Here is a 21433-nt window from a genome sequence, read left to right as displayed (position 1 = left end):
GTCACCCTGCTTATTTAACTTATATGCAGAGTACATCATGAGAAACGCTGGGCTGGAAGAAGCACAAGCTGGAATCAAGATTGCTGGGAGAAATATCAAAAACCTCAGATATGCAGATGACACCACCCTTATGGCAGAAAGTGAAGAGGAACTAAAAAGCCTCTTGATGAAAGTGAAAGAGGAGAGTGAAAAAGTTGGCTTAAAACTCAACATTCAGAAAACGAAGATCATGGCATCTGGTCCCATCACTTCATGTGAAATAGATGGGGAAACAGTGGAAACAGTTCAGACTTTATTTTGGGGGGCTCAAAAATCACTGCGGATGGTGACTGCAGCCATGAAATTAAAAGACGCTTACTCCTTGGAAGAAAAGTTATGACCAACCTAGATAGCATATGCAAAAGCAGAGACATTATTTTACCAACAAAGGTCCATCTAGTCAAGGCTATGGTTTTTCCAGTGGTCATGTATGGATGTGAGAGTTGGACTGTGAAGAAGGCTGAGCGCCGAAGAATTGATGCTTTTGAACTGTGGTGTTGGAGAAGACTCTTGAGAATCCCTTGGACTGCAAGGAGATCCAACCAGTCCATTCTGAAGGAGATCAGTCCTGGGATTTCTTTGGAAGGAATGATGCTAAAGCTGAAACTCTAGTACTTTGGCCACCTCATGTGAAGAGTTGACTCATTGGAAAAGATTCTGATGCTGGGAGGGATTGGAGGCAGGAGGAGAAGGGGACGACAGAGGATGAGATGGCTGGATGGCATCACCGACTCGACGGACATGAGTCTGAGTGAACTCCGGGAGATGGTGATGAACAGGGAGGCCTGGCGTGCTGCGATTCATGGGGTCGCAAAGAGTCAGACACGACTGAGCGACTGAACTGGACTGAACTGCTGGGGCTTCAACTCTTCTCTACTAGCACATGCTTGCCTTGTCGATGATGCATCGAGCTCTAATCCAGCCTCCCTCTCTTAATCGTTTTTTAAAGCTTCTCACTGTAGAGTGACTCACTGTGTGGCTGCAGGGCATGTGGAAGTGTTTATACAATGGACAGCAGGAATTAGGCAAGTATTCATGGATGAAGTATTAGGACTGGTGATTGGCAGTGAGGAAGGCAAAGTGGCATGGACAGAAAACCAGACAGATGGAGTTGGGAGTTGCAGCAAGTAATATAATCTCTTCTCTCCCCATGGTAACCAAGGCAGTGACTTTAGTGACCATACCTTAGGTCTCTGATGGAGACAACCAGAGATGGAAAAGACAGCCTGACCTCCTGCTATGCCTGCATGGCTATTGCCCTCTTGCATGTAGTCAAATTAGCAAATACCTGCTTAGTTCTTCCTGTGTTCAAGGCACTGCTGCTGCTGCTAAGTCGCTTCAGTCGTGTCCGACTCTGTGTGACCCCATAGACGGCAGCCCACCAGGCTCCCCCGTCCCTGGGATTCTCCAGGCAAGAACACTGGAGTGAGCACAAGCCTATTCTCCATTAAGGGGTCATAGTGTATGCTCAAATATTATGGTCAGGATTTTCTGTTTAATGCAGAAAGATAAACTCCTGTCTAGTTTATATCACAAAGTTTAATTTCTCCCTAAGAAACCACATACAGTATACAGTTCAATCACACTCTCACAGTACTAAAAATAAAATGAATTTTCCTCCAGTCTTTTCAACATCACCATTTAGGGGTAAAATTTCTTTCTACCATTAAGCTTTGACAAGCTTTTTTTTCTGACTGGAAAGCCAGGTTTAGAGTAACTATTTGTTTGTCTTGTCCATGATTGATCACTTTATAAATAAAAGATTATCTTTTGCTTTCAATAGAAAGAAGAGTCGGTGGATGATAAATGGAATCGGACAACTTTCCAGAAGTCTGTTCCCATGAGTACTTACCTGGTGTGCTTTGCGGTACATCAGTTTGACTCTGTAACGAGAATATCAAACAGGGGGATACCTGTGAGTACCATTCTATTTTTTAAAATTTACCACCTATGCATTTGTGATTGTCTACTTTTTTTGAACAGTGTTTTTAAACCCCACACTAGAAAAGCCCATTAGACACCAAGGTCTGTGAGTCTGATGAAACACTGAACAATATAGAAAAACGTAAGCTGAGAGGACCCAGGTGAAAAATAAACAAAACAGCCATAGGAATGGATGGCCTTGAATTATTTCAGGAGAAAATTCACTATAAATCCAAACCTAGTTTCTAAGGATATCAGCACAAAAATATTAAATATTTGAGCATGCTCAATTTAGTAAAATGATTGGGTTTCTGTGTTTGGGTGGTGTCCAAGATAGAGGCCAGAGGGAGAGGAGGAAATCAGAGGTAGGTGAATATCCTTCAAGTAGCTAAGCACTGAGACGTTTGTGGTGCCATCCCAATATGTAATTCAACATAAGACAGCAGCAAGGTCTCAAAAAGCATCTTCTTAAAAATGTAAGAAAATACAAATAAGCTTTTTTAAAAAAAAATTCAAATGATGAACTTAATAATTTTCTCTTGAAAAATGAAATACTAAATACTTTAACCTAATGATTACCTAATTATTTTTCTCTTTTTGGAGGCCCCCATTCTGCTCATGCCCTAAACTTGCTATCTAATGGTTAGTCTGCCTCTGTGCTATATATTATATATATGAAACATTATATTCTTTGTAATATAATTTTATAAGGAAGAAATCATCACTCCCATTTTACAAGTGAGAAAACGGAAATGATGAGTTTAAGTAATTTGCTCAAAATCACACAACCGGCAAGTGTGGAGACTCAAATTCCAGATTCTTTGCAAACAATGTACCCTGCTGCAAACCTTCTGAAATGTGATATCCTGAAACATATCTTTACCTCTTCACCAGTCACTGGAGAGAAGAGGTACTTCTCTCTCCATCCTATCTATAGAAGACAGCTAGCCAGAGTTTTCCTTCCTGCAAAAACCTGTGGGGCTCTTTTCTTCAAAACTGAAGGAAAACTTAAGGGCATCTAGTTTGAATGTTAATTCAAGGTAAATTCTGCCTCTTTGGCATTTGACTGGCTCCCTACCCATTCACTTTAAATTGAAATCTAGCACTTAACACCCAAGCACAGATGCTCCAGTACAATTTCCCACTCCAGAGAGAACTACGGGAAAACTACACCACTTTTATCTACTCAAAAGTAACATCAGTGGGAACCCACACTATTCTCACAGTACTACATTCTTATGGCTACACAGACAACCTAAGACAAACCGGCATATGAGGAAAACAAGCAACATAAAAGAGAAAATCCAAGACAAATAAACAGCCAAGCACAGTGTGAGTAAATAGTAATAGTTAGAAACCAAAAAAGCCATAAAGATTAAACATTCTCACATACCCAACCTTTAATTATTACCCTCAGAGATTCAAGAAGATATGACCACTGTAAAATAAAAACAGAAAACTATGAGAAAACAACCAGAAATAGTAGTCAGAGTTTAAGAACATAACTTTCAAAGCATGACATGGCTCTAACCCCCAGGAGCTTGTTGCGAATTCCTTCCAAACCCAGGGCCCAGTAGGCCGATAGGTTTAGTCCCTGCCAACTGCTCTGTATTTTTATCCACTGCACAGAGATGCTTACGTTGTTTGAAGCCCTGATATGTCTTGTGGGCTTTCCACTTTTATGTTGCGACTGTCATTTCTGTTTGGTAGGAGCAGTGTTGTTCCTGTTTAGTTGCTAAGTCATGTCTGACTCTTCCCGACCTCAGGGACTGTAGCCCACCAGGCTCCTTCGTCCCTGGGATTCTCCAGGCAAGAATACTGGAGTGGGTTACCACTTCCTGCTCCAGGGGATTTTGCCGACCCAGGGATTGAACCCGCGTCCCCCACATTGGCAGGTGGATTCTTTACCGCTGAGCCACCAGGGACGCCTGTCAGGAGAAGTGGGGGTATATTAAAGCATTAATATGCTGTATGCTCTAGAACCAAAGTCTCCATATTACTGGTCCCTCTAACAGATGAAGTTGGTTTTTGTGTAATACTACATTTTTAGTATAAATTTCATAAATCAGAAAACCGTTCTTATCCACTCCACTTCTGACAGTATTATTCTGGTAACATGTATCACTTGCTTTTACAGTCAGGTTACACTGTACAATCCAAGACTATATAATACCCTGACTGAAGTCACCATTCTGGCAAGAACTACTTTACATCAATGAAACCAAATTGAAGCCCATGTTCTTCTTAACTGTTTACCTGTAATGGCAGATATTAGTACCTGAACCATTCACCATGTTTAAAATGTCCTTGTTGCTCATGAAGATTAGGAATCCAATCCTAAAAAATTGTTGGGAAAAAAGGTAACCAAGTTTGGAATGTAGTTCAAAAAGACTTAACTCTGCACATTTCCTTTTGTGACTGTCAGTTGCATGACACTTTTATTGAGGTATAGTTGGTTTATAATACTATATAAAGTTCAGATGTACAACACAGCAATTCATAATTTTAAAGGTTATACTCTATTTGTGGTTATTATAAAATATTGGCTATATTCCTGGGGCTGTACAATATTTATTTACAATATATAGTTGTTTGTACCATTTAATCCCCTACCTATATTTTGCCCCTCCCTTCTTCTCTCTCCCCACTGGTAACCTCTAGTTTGTTTCCTATATCTGTGAGTCTGTTTCTTTTCTCTTATATTCACGTTTGTTTCATTTTTCAGATTCCACATAAAAGTGACATCAGATAGTATTTGTCTCCCTCTGTCTGACTTATTTCACTAAGCATAATACACTCCAGTCCATCCATGTTGTTGCGAGTGTCAAAATTTCTTTCCTTTTCGGCTGAGTAGTATTTCATTGTATATATACCACACACGCTCCATTCATCTGTTGCTGGTCGCTTAGTTTGCTTCCATATCTTGGCTATTGTAAATAAGCTACTATGAAAACTGTGGTGTGTATATATTTTTGAATTAATCCTTTTGTTTTCTTTGAATGTATGCCAGCACTGTAATTGCTGGGCATATGGTAACTGTATCTTTAGTTTTCTGAGGAAGCTCCACACCGTTTTCCACAGTGGCTGCTCCAACTTGCCACCAACAGTGAACAACGTTTCCCTTTTCTCCATATTCTCAAAAGCATTTGCTATTTGTGGCACATTTTCAGAATGAGTTTGATTTTTACAACATTTTTATTTCAATGAGTTTTTTTTTTTAAATTTCTTTCCTGGAAGGACTGTTCTAAATTAAGGGCTATCAATCTTCCTTGAAAGAATGCATATAATTCAGGAAGCCACAGAATATTGCCAATGATTCTTAAATTTACAAAAATAATATGAACAAAGAAGTATTTAAAATTCTGTGAAGTTAGATTTTTAAATGTTATTTGTTTGGAAAAAAACTCTACTGCAGTCATGATAATCACCACGCATCAAACTACTCAAATTTTGACTTGAATGAGAAGTGAGCTGCCAGTAAGTGTTCTGTGTAACCTAAGTGATGATGCTGGGCTGCTTCTCAAACAGTACCTCATGGCTGCTGAGCTCTGGGACTCAACGTTCTGAACACACGTTGAAGCTGCAAGGCCACAGCAAAAATACAGTCCTGAGTCACCCAGACTTTAAGCCAAGGTTTTCCATATTTATAATAATTTATCGATGGATAAGGGACAATCTAAAATTTAGGAAGAATTTATCACATTCCTGTGATAAAGCAGGATCACAAACAAAACTTGAAACGAACCAAACATCACAATTCCTTTCTACTAAGTATTCCTCCTCCCCAAATTTCTATCTACTGCTGGAAGAATATTTAGAAGGACATGCTTCCCAGATGGCGCTAGTGGTAAAGAACCCACCTGCCAATGCAGGTGACTAAGAGACATGGGTTAGATCTCTGGGTTGGGAAGATCCCCTGGAGAAGGGCATGGCAACCAACTCACTCCAGTATTCTTGCCTGGAAAACCCCATGGATAGAGGAACCTGGCAGGCTACAGTCCATAGGGTCATAAAGAGCTGGACATGACTGAAGCAAATTAGCACACATGCAAAGTTATAAAATTAAACATATTGATGGCATCCAGTAATACTATGTAACTTAAACATGCATTTACAGAATTAAAAACAATATCAAATTCTTTTCTCTTTCTCATCCTGGCTACATCAACATTGATAATAAAACTGAGGTTCCCCCAACATTTTGTCAGTCTTTATTGAGCACCTACTATGTGCACAAATAGTATGCTAGGTCCTAAAGGGAGTGAAATATGCTAAAACATCTATACCTCAATGGACATGTGAAACATAGGTGGTCACCACTGTCCACTGTCACCCAACTGTGTTTTAAGGTCTTTGATCACACCATCCCTTTGGTGCCAAAGATCTCACCTTCTAAAACAGAAAACACAAAAACAGGGGGCTCTGCAAGAGTCATGGGCCACATAAAAGGAGTGTGTCTATCTGGAACAATTCAGATAAGATGGAAAAATCTCAAGAGGTGAACAGGTGCTAAGTCTGACGGATGATCAGCAGTGGAAAGGCAGGTTGTTGTCAATGGGTAGAGTGACCAAATATTTTATTATTTATAGAATATAAACAATAGAGGTGTTATTAATTATGCTGGGATAAGAGGTATAAACAGATAAACAACAGACTTAGAATCCTGGGACATTTCTGGGCAAACTTGGATATTTGGTCACCTCTGTCCATAGAAGACACTCAGCAGACAAGGACAACAAAAACATGGTCCCAGGCCCAGTGGGCCTGCAGGGCTCACGGGTAGTGGTGGGGACCCTGCAGGCACTGGCTGGACTTCTGACGAGGTGGTAGTGGCTAGAAGCATCTGTTCAGGTTGATTCCTTTTTGTTCCCATGGTCTTTCCAAGTTCAGTGCCTTTGTCTCAGACTCTAAGACACCCTTCCAGAGTCTTGCCCCTTCAACCTTACCACCCTTCTCCTGGGGTTACTCATTGACACACAGCCCTCTGGACTTGCCTCTACTCTCTTTCCAACCTATTGTTAAAGCATAAACTCTGTGGTTTACTTTTTTTCTTGCCTTCTGTTTTTATTGCTAAAGCCTTTTCCAACCAGGCTCTTGCAAATCAAAAGGTTTTGGCTTTCAAATTTATTTGTATGGGTGTGAAAAGCCTATTCTGAACTTCGAAAACTTAACGTTTTATTTTTTCCCTCTTCATTCTCCTAGTATTCCTAATGGTAATGTGGGTACCACAGTGTGGATATCCCACATATAAGGAAGTATGGACAAAGAAAATTACAGGGGATAATCATTCAATGTATTATCTCTGATGATACTAACGTTCTTGATGGAACACATGAAAACTATTATGTGTTAAGTATTGCTTATGCATTAGCTTATTTAATGCTCACATTAACTATTAGTTACGTACTGTTGTTAACTCTATTTTGTAACTCGGGAAAGTCAGGCTTCATTCTTAGGACTAGAGAAAAGAAGCAGTACAATATAGTAAAAAACAAACTTGGTGCTGAAGTTTAGTGTCAGTTTCGTCTTCATTTCTCTTGTGTATACATTTTCCTCACATATACAATTAGAAGTTTACTTTTAAAACTCTTCAAACTCTAAAATTTGAGATACAAGTTTACAATCCTTATCTAAAATTTTTGGGATTAGTTGCATGTTGGAATTCAGAAATTTTCAGATTTGTGAAAGGCAATACGTACAGATATTGAGTATTATTGAGTAACTGCAGTGGGATCTTGGGGGTAGCTCCTTATGATCAAATATAAGTGTTTCTACAGCAATACTTTTGTAGTGAGAAAAATAAGTTATATTTAAAAAAAATTCCTCTTAGTTCAGGTCAGATGATACCACCAAATTAATTTGCTGAGAACATATTAAAAAAAAAAACTTTGGATTTTCAAAACTCATTGGATTCTGTAATCGTGGAAACTGGGCTAATGAAAGCATTGGAGTAAAGATATCACTAGTGATGCAAAATATTATATTTTATTATCATTATGAATAGTCTAGATTAATAGGATTGATGTGCATGGTAAGTGTCACATTACCTGGAAAATTTTAAGTACTCAGTAAGACTAATAATTAACCATAATGATTACACATAAAAGAAGTAATGGCAACCAATTAGAATAAATTCTTGCTGTCTTAAATTCCATCTCTCAAATTTCTGGAGACCCTTGATTAAAGGGATAATATTAACAACTCTAAAAGCCTTCTTGGGTAGGGTTCCCATGTGATAAGAGAAAGGCAACAACAACAACATTGATAAAACAGATGAAGCACACCTCCCAAAAGAATAACCAAGTGCATATGGGCTTCAGGAAGCACAGATTTTACATCTGATGCTAGCTCAATAGATTCAGTGTTTTGAGTTATGCCTAAGGGGCTTCCCTGGCGGCTCAGAGGTTAAAGCGCCTGCCTGCAATGCAGGAGACCTGGGTTCGATCCCTGGGTCAGGAATATCTCCTGGAGAAGGAAATGGCAGCCCACTCCAGTATTCTTGCCTGGAGAATCCCATGGACAGAGGAGCCTGGTGGGCTACAGTCCACGGGGTCGCAAGGAGTCGGACACGACTGAGCGACTTCACTTTCACTTTAATAGTATCCAACAGGTCTTCCCTGTAGCTCAAATGGTAAAGAATCTGCCTGCAATGCAGGAGACCCAGTTTCGATCCCTGGGTTGGGAAGATCCCTTGGAGAAGGAAATGGCGCCCCACTCCAGTATTCTTGCCTGGGAAATCCCATGGACAGAGGAGCCTGTTGGGCTACAGTCCACGGGGTTGCAAAGAATCAGACACGACTGAGTGATTAACACTACTACGCCAATAGTATCCAACAGTGGCATATCTCAGTAATTTAGTCCACTTAGAGAATTTAGTATCTAAAAACTAAATATATGCATTCAAGTTAGGTAGGTTCTTGAAGACTTACAAACTTCATAGATAGTTGTAGTTATTAAGCTTATGTAAAACCTTTATATTTAGCCTTTAATAAAATCTTTAAATAATAAAGGCATATGTGACTTTATAGAAATTAAGAAGAAAGAATATACATGTATATCTCCTTCCTCACCCCATGCTATTTCAATATGGTTAGTCACATGCTTAAAAAGAATCATCTCAGTGAAGCAGGCATGTAAACTTAGAACAATAGTTTGTTACAAAGCAATGACAATTCAGGAGTAACTGACTGAACTTTGTCATGGACAGAAGTGCTGAGGCTTAGCAGATGATGGACGGGAGTTAGCTACTCCTACCAAAGGCTGCAGAAAGGAATCTTTAAAATAAAAATATGTTTGTGATATGTAGCAGATAGGACACACAGATATGCTCTGGCTAATACTCTAACAAGGTTAATGTCTTTATATTCTGTGATTGCTTATCTCAGTTGATCAAATTGCTTCTCAGCTTATCTCAGTTGAACAAAGTTGATCAAATATGACCATATCTCAGGGTTAAAAAAGATGATGCATCAAAATAAAGGTCACTTTAAAATAAAGGTTACTTTTATTTTTATTGGGTTTACATGAACACAACTCTATTAAAGGACACTGCATGCCTGCTGCTGCTGGCAACAGAAATATGGAGAGTAAGGAAAACCTGATCACATTGTCTCAGAAGCCTTCTGACTGAAGCAAGTCATTCTACCAGCATGGTACTAGCAGAAAAAGCACAGAGCCTCTCTCCTCCCCACTGCTCCACCTAACGGGGAGACCTGCCTGTTATCTCCTCTTCCTCTTTTTCAACCCTGCCTCACTCTCCAAATATTATGGGCAACATAAATGTGCAGAGTGTGTAGATGACAGCAGGGTGAGTCGAGAGAAACTACCATTTCTGACATTTTTAACAGAAGAGAACAGAAAGTCTGAGGAAGTCCTGGCATACTAATCAGTTTACTGGTGAAAAATTCTGAGAATCTCAGTTTACGACATGGTCATGCCATATGAACATGATGGTTTTGATTTCATAGGGGGCAATTACCTTCACTTTGTTCAGCGACCGCCAACGGGATCCTTGGTTTTACTTACTGTCTTGGAAAATGCATGCCGTCGTTCACAAAGAGAACAGGAGAGCAGCAGCAGTAAGGAAATGTACCACCTCTTCTGGAAAACTTAAAAACAAATAAAAATGAAATTTAAAAGAAAGGATGATAAATGAGTGGACTTTGTAGGCTTTGGAGATGAAGATGAATACAATTTTATTTATGCAAATAAAGCAAGAATGTTAATCACCCAGTATCTGGGAGAACACTAACTACTGGTAATTTAAGATGATTTTAGAAACTCACCCCTTAAATTATTGGATCTTTCTTATTGTTCACTTCTAAGAAAAGACGGCTAAAGGGGTAAGCCCAAAAGAATAGCAAAACTAACAATGCATTTGAAATAATAAAAAGGAAAAGAGTAGGCCTAATTTTTCATTTTTCCTTATTAAAGAGTGATGAGGCCCCAGCTCTGGTTAGGTAGACAGGCTTAAACTTACCAGATGGCTGCATCTTTTGCTTTATTTGAGGTTTTAGAATCAGGCCTCAAGTTCAACAAATACAGTTCATTTGAATTCCTCACAAACTCTGTTAAAAAGACTGCTTTCTTAGAGCAGTTTTAGGTTTACAACTAAATGAAGAGGAAGGTACAAAGATTTTATATAACCTCCCCCCCACCAGCTCCCACACATGCATACCCTTCCTCATTATTAATACGCCTCCTCCAGACAGTACATTTGCTACCAAGGATGAAGCTATATCGAGCCATCATAATATCCAAAGTCCATAGTTTACCTTAGGGGTCATTCTTGGTGTTATATTTTCTATGTATATTCTATGTATTCAAATGTATAATGATGAATATCCATCATTACTGTATCATGCAGAGTATTTTCACTGCTCTAAAAATCTGTGCTCTATCTATTCATCTCTCCACCCTTTGCCCCTCAGCCTGTCCACCACTGATCTCTTTACTGTCTCCATAGCTTTAACTCTTCCAAAATGTCATATAGTTGGAATCATACAGTATGTAGCCCTTTCTGATTGGTTTCTTTCATTTAGAAATATGCATTTAAGGTTCCTCCCTGGTTTTTTTGTGATGGTTTCATAGTTAATTTCTTTTTAGCACTGTATAATATTCCATTGTTCACAGTTTATGTGGACACAAGAGACATCTTGGGTGCGTCCAAGTTTTGGCAATTATGACTAATGCTGCTATAAACATTTTTGTGCAAGGTATGTTTTAAACGCCTTTGGGTAAATGCAAAGGAGCACAATTGTTGGGCCATATGGTAAAAGTATGTTTAATTTTATAAGAAACTGCCCAAACTGTCTTCCAGAGTAGCTGTACCATTTTGTTTCTCACCAGCAATAGGAGTTCCTTTTGTCACATCCTCATCAGCATCTGCTGTCGTCGGTGTTTTGAATTTTGGCATTTTAGTAAGTTTGTAGTGGTATCTCATTGTTATTTTAATTTGCATCTCCTTGATGAATATGATATGAATCAGCTTTTCACATACTTACTTGCCATATGTATATCTTCCTTGGTGAGGTGTCTGGTAATGCCTTTGGCCCTTTTTTTAAAATTAGGTTGTTTGCTTTCTTCTTGTTGAGTTTTAAGAGTTCTTTGTATATTCTGGATAACAATTCATTATCAGATGGACCTTTCATAAATATTTCCTCCCAGTTTATGCCTTATCTTCTCATTCTCTTGATACTGCCTTTCACAGAGCAAAAGTTTTAATGAAGCCCAGCTTATCAGTTTTTCTTTCATAGTTTATGCCTTTGGTGTTGAAAATAAGAAATCACCTTCATATCCAACATCATCTATTGATAGATTTTGTATGTTATCTTTAAGAAGTTTTATAGCTTTGTGTTTTATATTTAGGTATGCAATCAATTTTAAGTTAATATTTGTGATGGTTATAAGGGCTGTGTGTATATTCACTTTTTTCCATGTGGATGTTCAGTTATTCCAGCATTTCTTGAGACTCTCTGTGCTCCAATGTGTTGCCTTTACTCCTCTGTCAAATTACAGTTGACTATTTTTATGTGAGTCTATTTCTAGGCTCTCTATTGTCTTGTACTGATCTGTTTTTCTATTGTTTTGTTAATACCACATTGTCTTGATTACTGTAGCATTACAGTAAGTCTTGAAGTCAGATAGTATCAATTTTTCAATATTGTTTTTCTCTTCTAATATTGTGCTGGATACTCCGGGTTATACATGCTTAGAACTGGGGAGTAAAAAGTCTATCCTTACTTTGATTTATAAATTATGTCATGGCATAAAATAATATCCTGGGTATTTAGAGATGTAGCTTATCAAGATGCCTCCCTCTTAAGAAAATTTTGAATCACTGTATTTTAGACTCTGGGAGTAGAACAGTTAAAATATCAAAAGGGTAATTTGATGGCAATGGGTAGAAAAGCATAAATGGAAAACATGTATGTAAGGGCTCTTTAGATAAAAAAATCATGCCTTATTTCCTCAAAGACAAATTACACAGAGATACATAGATAGATACATAAATATTAAGATGACAATATATGCTCTAAGTGGAAAAAAAAATAATATTTCACAAATATGTCATATATTATGCCAACCATTGTGTCTTACGTTATTTACAGTCCTTGATGAAATTACTCAGTGAGTTAGGCAGTATTCTCCTTTACACCTGAGTCTCAGAGATGCGAAGTGATTTGCCCAAGGCCATGCAGAACGAGGATTCGATTAGACTTGTCTGCCTCCAAAGCCCACCTTCTTTCTCCTACGTCATGTATCATAGTTTTTGTGTTTTACCAAATGAAGAATTTTCACTGAAGCTTTCTGTGTTTTTAATAGCTCACTATATATGTCCAGCCAGAGCAAAAGCACACAGCTGAATATGCTGCAAACATAACTAAAACTGTGTTTGACTATTTTGAAGACTACTTTGCTATGAATTATTCTCTTCCTAAATTAGGTGAGAACCATTTTAAAAATTTTCTTATTTTTAATATTGCCTTTGTTTTCATCCAAGTTAACTCACTTCCTCTACTTTTAGCATCCTGAGTTAATGGTTATTCATTAGTCTTTTAACCATATGCTTACACTATTTGTCTAATACTTACTGGATGCTGAAAGATTCATTCTGGATTCCTCCAAGAGTAATGTCTATTCTCTCTTTTTACCTGATAAATGTACAGTATTTTATTTCCAAATAAAGATTAAACTACAGACAATGATTGAGCCAGAAAGAGCAACCTAGATTTGTTGATTTCAAAATTAGTACCCATCCCAATAGCTTACATTGCCTCTCCACCATCAGCGAGTTAATAAACAATAGGGATAAATAATGCTGTCAGAGTCTTATGTATTTCCAGTCTTTCCATTGTTGTACAAGACTAATTCTAGATTCTCCAGCAGTTGAAATGAGCTGTTGCTCCTACCATAAATATTTTTTCTAATATGAAGGATGGGGGAACATGTTTTCTTTTGAAAATAAAAACAGTGCTATAATCAGAAACACTTCATTAGTAAGTTCAAGCGGTATTAGCAAAGACTGTAAATGTAACACCCATACAGATGACTGTAGGGATGAAATGAAGACAACAACAAAAAAACCAACCAACCAACAACTGACTTTCTCTTTTTCTGTTTCTGCCCTTACTTTAATAAATTACCAATGCAAAGCAACTGGAATGCCAAATTCTCTACATGGGAATGGCTATGGCTCTGAAAAACTTTGTGGAAGCTCCTCCTCACTTTCTTTTGATTGCTTCACAACCATCAGAGAAGGAGACGGGAAAAGAAATACTTCACAAAAATCAGCATAATATCTAATAAAATATTAGGCACATTAATTTAAAAGTCCTTTTCTGTTTATTTCTCTTGTACCTGGGTTATTTATTTCTCACGGTAACCTGGGAAGTGGAATTCTCACCAATTTATTCCTTACAAGCATATCCTCCAAAACAGACGCTTGGGAAAAAAAGCAAATAAAAATGAAATACAGAAAGAAACAGAAGACATAAAATTATAGAGGACTTGAAAAGAGCATTGCCGATCATATCCTTAAGAAATAAAAGACACTGATTTCTGGAGTCAACAGGAAAAGTCCCATGGAAATTTTGAGCACGTTAAAGACTAAAAAGTTTATACAAATAGATGATTGTTTTTCACTCTGAGAAATTATTTTTAGCCTGTTAAAAAGCATTCATCTAAAGAACTTAATTTGGTTAAGAAATGTTATGAACAGAATGGAAAGAATGTATTTCTCACTGGACTCTTTTTCCATAGATAAAATTGCTATTCCAGATTTCGGCACTGGGGCTATGGAGAACTGGGGACTCATCACTTACAGAGAAACAAACCTGCTTTATGACCCTGATGAATCTGCCTCATCAAACAAACAGAGGGTGGCTGCTGTGATAGCCCATGAGCTTGTGCATCAGGTATAGAATCTTAGCATCAACTAGGGAGAAATAAAGCAGGAAATAAATGCTGAGTAGATAATAAACTAGGGAGAAATAAAGCAGGAAATAAATACTTCTGTGTCATTACAAAACTTGCATGAACAAATTATTATATTGAAAATTTCTCAGCCTCTGTACCATAGGCATGGGAATCTAACTATCTCTTTATTGCTGATAATTGCAGTGGTTTGGAAATATTGTGACCATGGAATGGTGGGAAGACTTGTGGCTAAATGAAGGATTTGCTTCCTTCTTTGAGTACCTGGGAGTAGACCATGCAGAAAAAGACTGGCAAATGGTAAGCTTGAAACATGTAAACTTCAATCTCTATTATGCTCGTGCCAAGCAGACTGGGGACTTTGGACTAGGACAGCGGCCCTGAGTTAGGGACCATGTGCACTACTGAACTGGGAACTGTGCTGGGAGGGTGGGGTGGAGCCAGCTGACTCCAGTGACTGCACCATGCACCCAAGCACGAGAGAGCAACTGAACACCACAAGCCTAGGATGTCTTTGGTAGAGTCATTCAGGAACACACGCCAAGGCAGGAAAAAATATCTAGCTTAAACAGTGTGAACCCTTTGAAAAATGTCTAAGCCTAATTTTATAAATGACTTCCCTTACACAGTTTGCTGAAATGATGGCAAAGAGATAAGAAATGGCAAAGAGATAAGCACATAAACTTAGTAGTTAGACTCAGGTTTAAATCCTGGATGAATCATTTTAAGGTGTGTTACAGGGAATGTGACCTTGAGCAAGTTATATAGGCTCTCTGAGTCCGTTCTCTCTTCCATTAAAGAAGAACATTGTTCTCTATCTCGTAAGCTTAAAAGCGCCCCGAAAAATGGTAATTACTATTATTAACTGTGTGTCCCCGAGGGGCCTGGAACAGAGGCTTCCATGAACTCTACAGATACTGTTTTCCTGAAAAGCTATATCTGTTTTCAAGTATATTTACATGATGTAAGTATCTCCAGGGGATCTTCCTGACCCAGGGATCAAACCCGGGTCTCCCACATTGCAGGCAGACACTTTACCGTCTGAGCCACCAGGGAAAGCATATGCGTATCAGTTTGTACATATGAAAGTGCAAGCATGTGAAAGAAATGGTACCGAAGGTTGTCTGCTGTACAGACTACTGCCCTCTACTGGACAGAATGAGAAGACCGTTATATGCTTAACGTACTTCAAGTTTGCACAACCTGGTTTAAAAACTTAAAAAGTTAATTTGCAACAATTGCTTCCTTAAAATTTAATCTACATCAGAATTTTTCATCTGGAACTATTGGGCCAGATATTTCTTTGTTGTGGGGGTATTCTACGTATTGTAGGCTGTTTATCAGCATCCCTGGCCTGTATCTACTAGATTTGGGTAACTCTCCATCCCAGTTGTAAAACCAAAATTTCCCCACATATTTTCATATGTCACCTAGGGGACAAAATTCCCCTAGCTGAAGACCATTCATTTATGTTGAAAAATACTGATTTTGTAATTTGCTGAAATTAAACTATATAAATGAAAAGTTATTTTGTCCTTTACTTTTTATAAAGTAACCCTCTATATATCAAGATATAAGAAATTATAACATTTTAATATTGCTATATTATGCATAATATAATATGTAATATTTTAACGTTTAATATTTAGTGTTTCAAAAACACCAATTAAATATTAGAACAATTTAGAATTCAGTTCTTAAATGAAATGTAATCATATGATCCAACTCATTCATTCTTCATTCAGTGAACACTACAGAGGTCTCAAAACTAAATAAAACACACACACACTTCCTGCCCTTATAAAAGCTCCCAATTTAGGGTCTGGTGGTGAAGCGGATAGATGAACAAAGATGCATTGTACGAAAGCTCGCTAAGTACCACAATAGTGGAGTCTTATATCACAGGTGAAAACTCTGATGCCCAGGAAGGTAATATAAGTTTGCAATATTACATAGACAGTTGGTAACACAACCAAGACTACAGTCAAATTTACTGACATTGAGGATATGATTCTTTCTTCTTACCAAAACATTTTAGGGGCATAAAAATTAAAATTTAAATCAAATTACCTTGATTGACAGTCATCATTTGACAATAGTATCCTGCCTATCATAAATGGAATTCACAAACTTGTAAAATGGAAACCAATATAGCATCCTCCCTTTTGGAAATATTTTTTGATTAAGTAAGACCAATAAAGCTTTTGATTTTTTATTAGTAGTGCTTTATTAGAGCTAGATTTCAGATTCTGATTAAGAATCAAAATGATAACAGCAGCTAATGTGCTAAGATTTCACTGTATGCCAAGAACTATGTCAAATGCTTGCATGCATTGTCTCATTAAATCCTCTGCACATTTCTGAAAAGTAGCTGCCATCATTACTCCTATTTAATGAGTGAGGGAAATTGCTTAAACTTACATGTCGAGAAAATGAGCTTTGAATCCACAAAGCTTTACTATAGGGCTAGATCTCTCAACCACTCTATTTTGCTGTGAAAACCTAGGGTTGGAATAAGAAGGTAAATATTAGAACTAATGCAAAAGTTAGTATTTTCTTCAATAATGAATCATCCAAATTCCAATGATTAGTTGGCAGAAAAGACCCCTAAAACATCCATTTTTGGCAAATCAACATTCTTCCTTACTTCTCAGACAAATTTGTGAGGTGATAGCATCATTCCTATTGCACAGATATGGAAACAGAGCCTCAAAAGTTTGGCACATGTCTGAAAGTCATAAAGAAATAGCAGAAACAGAATTTATAAATGCTTGTGTCTTCTTGGCCAGCCATACAGGGGCAAAGTCAAAGGAATTATATGTAGGGGAAGGGAATGGAATCAGTATAGAAAAATCAATGGAAAATATGATTAATTGAACACCTTATGCTTGCTTTAAATAACATGAGTCAATCTGTGTTATATAAATATTTTTATATAAACCAGTATAAAGTGCTATATTTCTTTGGTTCATTGTCATTTCAGCGTGATCAGATAATACTTGATGATGTATTACCTGTGCAAGAGGATGATTCTTTGATATCTTCACACCCAATTGTAGTCACTGTGACAACTCCTGATGAAATAACATCTGTTTTTGATGGAATTTCCTATAGTAAGGTGGGGAAAATATGACACCGTTTTGAATGTCTTTCTGTTTAACGGCTTTTTCCTTAGCAAATGCCTAAAAATGGTAAGAATGGTTAGATTATGTTAATGGGTTTGGGGAAATAGTGTAGAGCTTACGCCAGTGCAGAATATTCCACAGTTTGCAGTTTTCAGTGGAAATGATCAATGCTAGTCATTGTCACAGAATTCTGAATCAGATTCTTTTTAAAGTTTCTCTTTTCACTTTTGCTTAAAATGGCTCTCATTCTGATAACTGCACATTTATACTTTAAACATCCAATTTAAAATTATTTGATTTGATTATTTGAATGACAATAAATCTTTTTCTGTAGTCAATGAGAAATGCCATATACATGGACACCTTTTCTAGTAGAGTGCTTCCAGTAAGTATTTAAATCCCAGTCCACTTGAGGAATTACTTTCATCCAGTTTCATATAAGATTTAAAGATGAATGACTTTTGTTAGGATGTCATAGATGGGGCATTTTATCCATTAAAATTCTACGAAAGGTGTTGAAAATCCACAGTGACGCAAAGTTTCATGCTACCCATTTTCTCTTACAACTTTTTCTCCTGTAGCTTCTCTTCTAAACATATTCGACATTTGTATGCAGCATATGTTAGTCAATTTTCTACCTCAGCTTCTTATGGTTTACCAACTATACTAAGTGGTCCAAAAACCTCTGTAAACTAATACATTTTATTGTTCTAGGAGATACTCAAAGTTTTATTTAAGACAAACTATGATAATTATTAAAATGAATAGTAGATAAAATGGCTTAAATGAAAAATACCATATGTTAGTATTTGAAGCTTACAGCGTCGTATTTTTTGGCTTTCCCTCTCATATATTCTCATGGCATTTTTAGGCTTCCTTTATTCGTTTTTCTTTTACATTGTCAATGATTCTTTTTATCTTTCAGTTAAAATGAAAAGCTTGAATCTACTTATAATATATTCTAATAATTCATGGAGACACATTTATATTTATTAAATGACCTTCTTCCTAAGTCCAAGGTATTCCATGGGTTTAAGGTAATAGGTCAGAAATAAATACATGTTTCTAAGCCTTTAGCCTTCTACTAGGTATAAAAATAACTTATATTTTAATAAATTACAGTAAAAATTGCTAATTTAAATGAGGAAGCAATGTTTCTCTGGTCAGCTACTTGAAAATTGATTTTTTAAATCTATTTTGGCTATTGTTGTTGTTGTCTAGTCGCTAAGTCATGTCCAACTCTTTACAACCCCATGGACTATAGCCTGCCAGGCTCCTCTGTCCATGGGATTTCCTAGGCAAGGATATTGAATGGGATGTCATTTCCTTCTCCAGGGGATCTTCCCAACACAGGGAATGAACCCGGGTCTCCTGCAGTGGCAGGTGGATTCTTTACTACTAAGCCACCAGGAAGCCGTTTAAATCTACCAATAAAGTGTTTTAGAGTTAGTCTTATATGAAAAGCAAGTAGAGAACAGAGGTATTCATCAGATACTTCAGACTAAATAAAACCAAGTAAGATAAACCATTTTGGAAGAGAAGGGTTTCATGCCTAAAGTATGTGTCTTTGTGTGTGGATAGTGCTCAGTTGTGTCCGACTCTTTGCGATTCCATAGACTCTCCAGGCTCTGCTGTCCATGGACGTTTCCAGCAAGAATACTGGAGTGGGTTGCCATTTCCTTCTCCAGGGAATCTTCCTAACCCAGGGGTTAAACTTGCGTCTCTTGTGTCTCCTGCATTGGCAGGCAGATTCTTTACCACTGCACCACCTGGGCTTCAATAAATTATATGTCTAATCTATATTAGAAATTATATGTCTAACCTATATTAAACTATATGACCTGATTAATCCCTCAACTGTTTACTCCCCTCTGTTAAATATAATTTTCCCAACTATTCCAATATACCTAAGAAGTTGCCAGAATTTTATCCTGAAATTGGTTTCCTTGTTCAAAGATGACTTAATACTTTTTTCCCCAAGTTTCTCTTTCATTAGGAAAGCCCCATCTACTGGTTCATGTGGTGAAGTGCAATAATTATTTGAATCTTAGGTTCATGAAAGGCTGGCTCTTGTATCCTTTTCTTCCTGCCTTTTAGTTATTTTAGAAGCATAGATATGGAGGTATGCCAGATGGTATTTTCACCCTAGAATCACAGATTGATAACCATTTAGCAGAGTCATCTTGAAGACATTATCCCACAAATATGGTCATGAGATACTAGTCCCAATAGAGATCACTGATATTTGTTTCTTTTGTATATCCTCTATTAGTTTTACTTGCCATTCTTTTACATCATAGGGAGCTTCCATTCTGAGAATGCTTGAAAACTGGATAACACCAGAGAAATTTCAAATAGGATGTCAGGTATGACTTATTACTTTTAATACTATTAAAATCTACACTGGTATGTGGCTGATGAATGTTAAGATATGTGATTAACTAAGGGCAATTCCCCTTTTACTTTTACTTTCCTTGTTCAGGAATAGGTAATATTGCAAACTCAAAAAAAGTGATTTCATATACAGTCTGTTACCTATATCGGGTCTGTAACTGTCACTTAGCCAAAGTTTCACAGAGAAGTTAACAGATTACTTTGTTATTTTTGATATCCTTTACAGGGCTAGGGCTTGGAAAATGTCCTTTCCCTTCCTAAGATATTAGTAGTAGAAACACTTTGTTTCATTTTGTGCTTACCAGTAACAACTGAGGGACCATTATCGAGAGATCTAGGTCATCGTGAACTTTTGACTAGAATGACTATATTGTAATTTTTCAAAGTGAAGAAGAAAATGTCAATATAGAATATTCAAAAGCACTAATCTAGGTAAAATTAGTTACTTTTAGTATACTATAAGATGCAATCCTCTCACTCAGAAGAAGCAAGGAACTAATTTAAAAAACAGTAACAACAGTGATGAGAACCACGCAGACTGATCCAGGACTCAGAAGTCTCTTCACTGTAATCTCAGGCAAATCTCTTCTCCTCTTTAGACACCAGTTTCCTTCACCCCCAAAATATGAGAGTCGCATAAAACAATATTTAACGTTCCTTTCAGTCCCAAGATTACATGTTTCTCAGTACAAGACAACTGTGACGATACAAAGAAGTTCCTCTAAATTAATTTTAAGAAGATACTATTCACTAAAAATCATCATTACGTAGGTAGCTACGATTATAATCATTACCGTTTCAAGTATCCAATTATTTTGCTAAGAAAGAATGATCTATACAAAACTCTGGAACGAAATTTGATCAAACGTGCCTTTCGTTTCCTCTCCCTTCCTTTGCCTGCCCTCCAGTGGCAGTGCTGAGCAGGCAACCAACCAAAAGCACAAACATGAACGCAGCATTTCACACTGTTTTCAACCCTCTCCCAGGTATCTTGGAGCAGTCCTGCTAATGTTGTTTTATCTCTCCATGGCTAAAAAAAGGAATTCAGAAGATAACATGACTTAGGAATAGCATGTTTTGAAAGTTAAAGCAACTTAGAATGAAAATGATATGTACAAAGTCAACCTCTGGTTTATTTTCTTTGAAGATTCAAAGACCACTTAAGAAGGTTCTGTTTCCATCAAAGACATCTATATTTTAAACAGGACAATTCTAGAGCATAACAGAAAAGAGATTACAGTAGGAATTTTGGAAGGTTTCCTGGAGAACCACAAGTAGTGCCCAATTATGAGATTAAAAGACTAGGAATTTTCTTTAGGAATAGGATATCACAGTATCCCTGAAAACTCATATGCAGAGAGGTTTGGGGACCAGAACTGACAAAATGGGGAAACTTCTAGTTAAAAATATTTTGTATCTGTATTGTAAAAATATTTGAAAAATGAAGGCTTACACTTTAATTTCCCCAGTTTATCCATTACCATCATTATGATGATTATTATTCCAAAGACTGTATA

The 21433-nt window shown here is 37.2% G+C and overlaps 1 protein-coding gene and 1 long non-coding RNA gene across 3 annotated transcripts in view; one reads left to right on the top strand and one right to left on the bottom strand.

The window, feature by feature from the left end:
- The window catches only part of LOC138442319 (uncharacterized), a 123665-nt gene that overhangs the window by 26381 nt on the left and 75851 nt on the right, over positions 1 to 21433 (bottom strand). The window contains exons 4-7 of one of the 2 annotated variants that reach the window (XR_011257643.1): positions 9988 to 10070; positions 3356 to 3400; positions 1892 to 1922; positions 273 to 702 (exon numbers count right to left, since the gene is read on the bottom strand). This is a non-coding gene — a long non-coding RNA (uncharacterized lncRNA). Of the gene's footprint in view, positions 1 to 272; positions 703 to 1891; positions 1923 to 3355; positions 3401 to 9987; positions 10071 to 21433 lie in introns of those variants that run through there. The other variant, XR_011257640.1, reaches the window with a different exon arrangement.
- The window catches only part of ENPEP (glutamyl aminopeptidase), an 80703-nt gene that overhangs the window by 14845 nt on the left and 44425 nt on the right, over positions 1 to 21433 (top strand). The window contains exons 3-8 of the mRNA XM_069593524.1: positions 1823 to 1954; positions 12787 to 12907; positions 14224 to 14378; positions 14584 to 14697; positions 17381 to 17515; positions 19823 to 19888. Coding sequence (XP_069449625.1) covers positions 1823 to 1954; positions 12787 to 12907; positions 14224 to 14378; positions 14584 to 14697; positions 17381 to 17515; positions 19823 to 19888 — 723 coding nt within the window. The remainder of the gene's footprint in view (positions 1 to 1822; positions 1955 to 12786; positions 12908 to 14223; positions 14379 to 14583; positions 14698 to 17380; positions 17516 to 19822; positions 19889 to 21433) is intronic.

The sequence above is a fragment of the Ovis canadensis genome, chromosome 6 (genome assembly GCF_042477335.2).
Source record: "Ovis canadensis isolate MfBH-ARS-UI-01 breed Bighorn chromosome 6, ARS-UI_OviCan_v2, whole genome shotgun sequence".
NCBI lineage: Eukaryota > Metazoa > Chordata > Mammalia > Artiodactyla > Bovidae > Ovis > Ovis canadensis.
This window is presented reverse-complemented; position numbering and strand designations above follow the sequence as displayed.